The following is a 7,868-nucleotide window of genomic DNA, read 5'->3' on the forward strand; positions in this document are numbered from 1 at the left end:
AAAAAAAAAAAAAGAGAGAGAGAAGTAGAGGCCGGCCATGACGTCGGGGAGAGGGGAAGGGAAGCAGGGAGAGAGCAGGAGGGCTGTCTGTCTGTCTGTCTCTCGAGACAAGGTTTCTCTACAGACCCCTGGCTGTCCTGGAACTCCCTGTGTGTAGATCAGGCTGAGTTTCTCCACTTTCCTTCCCCAGTGTGGAGTGCTAGTTCCTAGGTGGGTTTTGTCCAGTGTTGGCCATGAGCATAACCTAACTTAAGGGTTCAGCTAAAAACAATGAGTAAATTCTATGACATCATTTCTATGGTTGGAAAGCCAAGAGACTTGCTTATCTCTGCAAACTTTCTAAATATATATGCATAACTGGACGAATATTGTGGGATTAAAAAACATCTATCCTTCTAAAAATCAGATTTAAAAATATTTTATTTAGGGGACAGAGAACAGCTCAATGGCTACTCTTCCAGGAGACATGGGCTCAATTCCCAATCCACATGGTGTTCATAGCTGTGTAATTGCACTTCCAAGGGATTTGATGCTCTCTTCTGGCCTCCATGGGCACCAGGCACAAGTGTGGTACACAGACAGACGTGTAGCAAAACACTCATATAAGATAAATGATTTTACTGTCTGTAGGCCCTCATGTGTGACCCGGTACATATACAGAAGTTGCTCTCATATATTTCTTTCTTGGATTATAGCTAACAAAATTGTTCTTTGGTATATTCTTAGCAGTGAGGCCATGATGAATATCTTTTTGCATTGTGTGAGTCTTAAAATGCTTTTGCTGTGGTGCTTTTATAAATGTTACACAGAATATAAGATTCTGGATTTCAAACCACAGCAAGATAAACTGCTAAAATTGTCTAACTGTAAATTTCTGATTCTAAGATTCATTTGCAAGTTCAACTGCTGTTTAGTAACTATTAAATTCATCTGACTTTTTAATCTCTCCGGTGTTTACTCACAGTAAAATGATTTGTAACATGAAAATGAAAATGTATTACACAGTAGACACGCAGACAGAAGTCTTACCACCACACTCGGCCCACCCATTATGTACATGTTATTTCAAATTCTGATGTCAAAAATTGAAGAACTGCAGTCATTTGGCCGTCTGTCAGTCACTATGTTTGACTGCCCTCGAAGCTCTTACCTTTGCATGGATCTGAACCTGCTCATCAGTGGCCTGAAGAACCTCAATCAGCGGTGGGGCCAGAGACCTTGCCTGCTTCAATGGGGAGCAAAGGACCTCTTCAAGAAACCCACTAACATTTTCTTCATTGATAAACAATCTTTCCTAAAGAAGAAGAAGAAAAAAAATCTAGTATTGCCCAGAATATAACTAATATGAAAAACACGTATTCATGAGATCTACCTAAAAAGAGAAAGGAAAGCTGGGCTTGGTGGTGCACACCTTTAATCCCAGCACTCGGGAGGCAGAGTCAGGTGGATTTCTGAATTTGAGGCCAGCCTGGTCTACAGAGTGAGTTCCAGGACAGCCAGGGCTACACAGAGAAACCCTGTCTTGAAAAACCAAAAAAAAAAAAAGAGAGAGAGAGAAAGGAAAAAAGTCTTGGTGCTTTTTCCGAGTTTACTAAAGTAGAGGTGTGCTTTTCCTACGAGGATGAGCTTACAAATAAGCATTTTTCTTTCATTTTTCTCAAATATATAGTGTCAGAGGTAGCCCAGGGGAGCCTCTGTGTACCTGCTGGTGATCCTTCTGTCTCCACCCCCTCTTGCTGGTGCCTCTTGTTATGTCTTAGGAATATTCACTGCAAAGGCTACAAAGGAAACCTAGGTTTTATAGTTCAGTCTTCTATTAATTCCTAATGAACCAGCTAAGAAATATACAGAACTAGATCTGTTCAATATACCTGTTAAAATTCTTGACTGTAAACTGGATGTAGTGGCACAAACCTCTATTCTCTAACACCTGGGAAGTAGAGGCAGGGAGATCGTAAGTTCAGGGTCACTTTCAGTTACACGGGCTAGCTCAGGCTACCTCAGACCTCTGAAACAAAACGAAGTAAAACACAAAGTTCTAAGCCACAAAAGGGCCAATTACAATATTTAAAAGAAATACATTCTATTTATTTTTGATTTTTGAAGCAATGTCAGGGTTTAACAAAAATATTTAGTACTGACTCTAGGAACGCAGATAATGGAAAAATAAGGCACCTCACATCTTTATCACAATACTCAGGAGGCAGAAGACATGGCTAGCCTCGTCTACAAACAGAGTTAGTTCCAGGGCAGCCAAGGGTCTAGAGAGACATTCAGGAAAAGAGCGTGATAACGAAGAGCGGCACTTGGAGAGACACACTCTAGAACATGGGTGTGGGCTTTTCAAAGAAGTCACCATATGTTTTATTTTTAAGAATTGAAATATTTTAGTGTATATAGTTATATAGTATAGAATGAAATATTTTATGTGTATAGATTTATCTAAACTAGTTTTTAAAAAAAATATTTATTTTATTATTATTTTTGAGAATTTCAGAGTTGAATACTGTAATTATATAATTTCCATCCATCCCTCTTTTTTTTTTAAATGGGAACAAGGAAGTCCCCATTGTTTTTGGTTTTGATTTTTAGATTTATTTATTATTATACATAAGTACACTGTAGCTGACTTCAGACTTACCAGAAGAGGGCGTCAAATCTCATTACATGTGGTTGCTGGGATTTGAACCCCGGACTTTCCAAAGAGCAGTCAGTGCTCTTACCCACTGAGCCATCTTGCCAGCCCCCCATCCATCCCTCTTGATCTTCAATTCCCCCTGTGGACACCCCGTTCCTGTAACTTTAATTTTTTTTTAAAGATTTATTTATTTATTATATATAAGTACACTGTAGCTGTCTTCAGACACACCAGAGGAGGGCATCAGATCTCATTACAGATGGTTGTGTGCCACCATGTGGTTGCTGGGATTTGAACGCAGGACCTCTGGAAGAGCAGTCAGTGCTCTTAACCATTGAGCCATCTCTCCAGCCCAACTAAGTAGTTTTAAGACAGTAAAAGATTTCTCAACTATTAATAGAGAATTTAAACATCACTATCACCCAAATCCAAACACCATATAATTTGTTTATATTCAGTCAAGTGAGATTTAGCCATTTAACCATAGTTAAACTAATTTATAAGATTGGTTCAGTGTTACCTCAAATAAAATTATCTTCTGTGCTTCTATTTAAATAATATTGTAATTACAAAGTAAAGATTATTAGGTGGTCCAAAGAGGGGGACAAAAATTAGAGATGTTTCAAGTTATGTTCAATTAAACAATATTTGAATTTGCAAGAGAACAAACGGATTGGAAGAATTTTATATTTAGAGCAATTTGCCTTGCTAACATTTGAGATTCATGGTCTTATATTCATTCATTTATTACCTCTGCTTTATTCTGAAAAAAGATACACCAAATATTTTGAATTCTCAGGAATTCAAGGAAATATCTATATGGAAATGGTAACTACAGAAAATTCATATCTATCCTAATGACTGATTTTATTATAAGAGTGGCTGAATTCACTGGCCCTAAAACTCTTATGAATTCCCCTAGTTACTATTTAGGGTGTAAATATGTATTTAGTACTTTTTATGTGTAAAGTGACAATTCTGGCCTTGAAAGCCACGAGTCTCTCTATGACTAGTTTCATAAAAACATATATAGTAATGAAATTACTGTATGTCTCACTACTCCCAATTTTCTTTTTTTTTTTTTTTAGGACTGTGTCTCACTATAAAACTGGCCTCAAACTCATAATCCTCCTGCCTCAGGCTCCTGAACGTTAGTTAGTTCAGGTTCGCATCATTATGCCCGATACTTGGGGCTTGATACAGTATAGTATAAAATAAAAGAATGGGTTTTATGATCCCATTAACCCCATCACAGGTGATAATAATTAATGGTATAATTATAATAAATCTACTTAGGTCTTCAAATATGCCTTAATCCCACTGTGATTTAGAAAAACATCTAGAAGAAGTGAACTGTTTTGGCAGGCTGGAGCTCAGGGTCGAATACTCTACAAAGCTATTGTTGTCTATGACAACTTGACTTTCTGGGAGGCTGCAGGCCAGCACTCTGCCACGGAACTACACCTTAGCCTCTTCACTGTTGGAGTTTACATATAACTTTGATATAAACCTCAAACAAAATTACCAAGAGCCCAATCCACACACACATTTGTTTTTTTGAGACAAGATCTTACTAACTATAGTTATAACCTTTTTCTCAGGAGAGACTGAACCCTCAATTTCTTGCATACATTTCCAGAAGTCTAGAAGTCACTAAATCCACTTGTTTTCTAGTCGGTAGACCCCAAGTAAACAGGTGTAATACAGGTCACCCGTGAAGGCTGAAGGGCATCCTTAGGATAGAATATGTGCAATCTTCTCTTTGAGAATGAGCTTAGCCTGCACTACCTGTCATAGTATGAATAGATAGAAAATATCTGTTTATGTGCCTGTAACAAAGAATGTTTAAAGTAAGATACAGTATTTAAAATAGGGAAAACGGCTACCTCCAAAGAATCCTTGTTCAAGCCACAACACCACTCTCGCCAAAGTCCGAGGCTCTCTGGAGATTTTGCCAGTACTATGACTGCATTATTTAAAGAAACGCTAGTCTCGGGTTCTCTGGTACTCAACTTATTCTCTGGAGCAAACTGCAAAGTGCAGGAATAACCCGAGTCTTGCGTAGAGAAGCACAATTCGTAACCGACGGGGCTTAGATTTCCGTGAAGAGTTTGCGGCAGAATCCCAGGCACTTGGATGAGCAAAGTCAAGGAGTCTTCGTCCTGATTACACTGTAAAGGAGGGCACACGGGTGCGATGCTCTCGGTTCCGGGGTCACCCATGGCTGAGCCCGCGGTGTCGTGGCGGGTCCTCTCCTGCTCCTCATTCGTCTGGACACCGGGGTCTCCGCAAAGGGATTCGGCGTCGCCGCCCGGGAAAGCAGAGTAAGGGAGGCTTCGGTCTCCAGGAGGAGTCCCTTTCCCGAGGCCTAGAGGTGCCACCGAGTCCCCTCCGAAGTCCTGCTCCGGCTCGGGAACGAGCTCCCCTTCAGCGTGTGCAGCCCCGGGGTCTGGGGCTCCCACACCGCTCTTCTCCCCGTGGTCAGCTCCGGTTGCATCTGCAAACTCTTCCCGCGCCGCTGCAAAATCGCCCGCGGAAGTGAGGGCTACGTCGTCAGTTCCGGTCTCCTCCGCGGGCTCTTCCGGTGTCGCGGCCGGGGGTTCCTGGCGCGCGTCGGCCAGCGCCACCGGCAGCGTGACCACCAGCTGCCGCCGCGCCTTGTTGTACTGTGCCTTGCCGCGGCCGTCGTCCACCGGGTACGGCAGCGAGAGCCGCAGCCGGTAGTCGGGGTTTCTCGAGTCTAGGCACAGCAGCTTCCCCTTCACCTCCAGCTCCGCCCGCTCGACCGAGCGCAGCAGCGGCAGCTCGATGGTGACCACCAGCTCGTGCGGCACGGTGCTCGGGGCCGCGTCGCGCGAGCAGCGGTAATCCTGGAGGTCTACGTGGTGGCGCTGCACCACGGAGCAGCGCGGCTCCGTGGGCTCTGGGCGCTGCACCGTCTCCGGAGCCCGGGATGCGGGCGAGCGGGCAGTGTTCGCCGCCGCTGCCGCGGGGTAGCGGTATGGGTACGGTGGGTCCGGGAAAAGCCCTGGTGGCTCCCCCTCGGGCTGGGCCGGGACGCCCCCGGGAAGGGGCGTGCGGAGCACTGCGGCCTCGGGCGTCCCCTTGTACTTGATCTTCAGGGTCTTGGCGTTCCTGCGGTCCAGCCTGACGCCGAACTGCTGCTCCACCGCCTCCAGGGCCGTGGCGTCCAGCATTTCGCGGAAGCGCTCGTGGCTCCGGGCCAGCGCCAGCGCATCGGGGTGGAAGACCACGTCGTAGACGGTGTAGCGGGCACCGTTGCGGCCCGCATACTGGCGGCCGGGAGCCAGGCTATAGGGCAGGGACCAGTGGCTGCCAGCTGCCGTGCCGCCGCGCCCCGGGCCCGGCCGGCTGCTGGGTACGCCTACCAGTGAGTTGCTGCACACGTTCACGTAGCAGCGGTGCTCCCCGTCCAGGCTGGTACGCAGCACGTGGCCCGGCTCAGGGTGCACGAACCGCACATCCACACCACGCTCCCGCTCCAGGGCTGTGATCTCCTCCTCGTAGCGCCTCCGGTTCTCGGGGTCCGTGATCTCCGCGGCGTACTCGGAGAACATTCGGCGGAACTCTGGGTCCTGAAAGGCGGAGGTGAACCGCTGCACCTCCTCTCCGCTCAGATCCAAGTCCTCCAGCGCTGAGGACGCCGCCGCCTTGGGCATGGTGACCCACCAGCGTGAATCGAGTGTCTAGGATGCGCTTCAGAGTCTGGCTCATGGAGAACTGACCAGTCCAGGAAGGTAACGGCTGGATTATCAAGGCCCGGCAGCGCGTGCTTTGTTGCCATAGTAACACCTGGGAGGAGGGGCAGTGATCTGGTAGAAAGGCTAGATAGAAATAGGCTCCACTGTTACTTCAAACCAAGTAGACACTACCTGCTACAGGTTTTAAATTACTGTGTCAGGATACTTTGCAGTCTATTGTGGTAACTGTCCTCATTTTCAGCGCTGTGTCTTTCTTATTAACTGTTTAATTTCACGAACAAGAGAGAAGTTTACTAGCTAATTCACAAACCTAACTTTATCTGACTCTCTTTACTTTGTGGAACCAACGTTAGTTAAACCCTTTCCATTTTCAGGTATTCCACCTTATAGTTGTCTCCCAGAAACCCTTGGGGGCAAAAGATGACTCCCCCAAAACAGATCCCAGAGATTAATAAGCACCAAAAAGGTGTTCACTTTTTATAATGTAAATGTAAGCTCTCATAAATCACTTAGCAAAATTACAGCTTGTCCTGATCAATTAATTTCCTTGGGTTGAGAATAGAATTTATAACTGCACTTTTTTTTAAAAGCCAGATATCCTTAGATTGACTCTGTAGTCTCTTAACAGTGCTCCACTAGGAACCAATGCAGCAGATGTAGTAGCTCTATAAGCTTGGTTTTGTTACAGGGCTAGGTGTGGGATCCAGGACTTCCCACCTGTGGCCTGAGCTGTACCACTGAGCCACACCCCCAGGTCTAGGGTGTGGTTATGTATTGATAGCTGGGCAGTCCCAGACCTGTTTTACACGTGCAGCATTTAGCAGTTTATACTGGCATTACTGCAATCACAAGACCTTTCCCGGGCTTCTCTCTTATGCCTCCTTCTTTTGTGGGAGGGAATGTCCACAGAACCACACCCAAGACAAGCATTCTTTCCACCCACCTGCTGAAGTAGACTGTCCCAAGATTGGGATGGCACCTCATCTCCGTTACACCATCTCTTTCACATGCTAAATATATGTAGTCAACTACCATGGTGACTCTTGAGTTCAAGGCCAGCCTGGTCTGCAGAGCAAGTTCCAGAAAAGCCAAGGAACCCAGAGAAGCACTGTCTTGAAAACCCAAAACAAGTAAGTAAATAAAACTCAAATAACCAACTTCTGTTCACATTCTAAGTTTATAGACTCCTCAACTGTCCATCAGATGTCTCCACTTGAGTAATAACTGCCTAAGCCCCAGAGGCCTGAAATGGCTTGACTTCCCTTCCTCTTTCATTTTCAGCATTCCAAATTCTCGTTCTCACCTTTCTTTGCCCTTCCTCTGTCAGCTTCCCTATTCACGGGCTTGCCAGTGCTGCTCATCTTCCCTCTTAAATGTCATCTGTCATTGGATCAGTCTGCGTCAGGTATTTATTGCCTACTCTGCCTGTGTAGAGAAATGATGTACTTTTTGAAATGTTATCATTGTATATGTGCATGCATCCACCATGAACGCATGTGTAGGTCAGA

The 7,868-nt window shown here is 45.4% G+C and overlaps 1 protein-coding gene across 1 annotated transcript in view; it reads right to left on the bottom strand.

The window, feature by feature from the left end:
* Dnaaf2 (dynein axonemal assembly factor 2) overlaps positions 1–6,318 on the bottom strand; it is a 9,327-nt gene extending 3,009 nt beyond the window's left edge. The window contains exons 1-2 of the mRNA XM_021178728.2: positions 4,525–6,318; positions 1,151–1,294 (exon numbers count right to left, since the gene is read on the bottom strand). Coding sequence (XP_021034387.1) covers positions 1,151–1,294; positions 4,525–6,318 — 1,938 coding nt within the window. The remainder of the gene's footprint in view (positions 1–1,150; positions 1,295–4,524) is intronic.
* Between the last annotated feature and the right edge of the window lie 1,550 nt (positions 6,319–7,868).

The sequence above is a fragment of the Mus caroli genome, chromosome 12, assembly GCF_900094665.2.
Source record: "Mus caroli chromosome 12, CAROLI_EIJ_v1.1, whole genome shotgun sequence".
Lineage (NCBI taxonomy): Eukaryota > Metazoa > Chordata > Mammalia > Rodentia > Muridae > Mus > Mus caroli.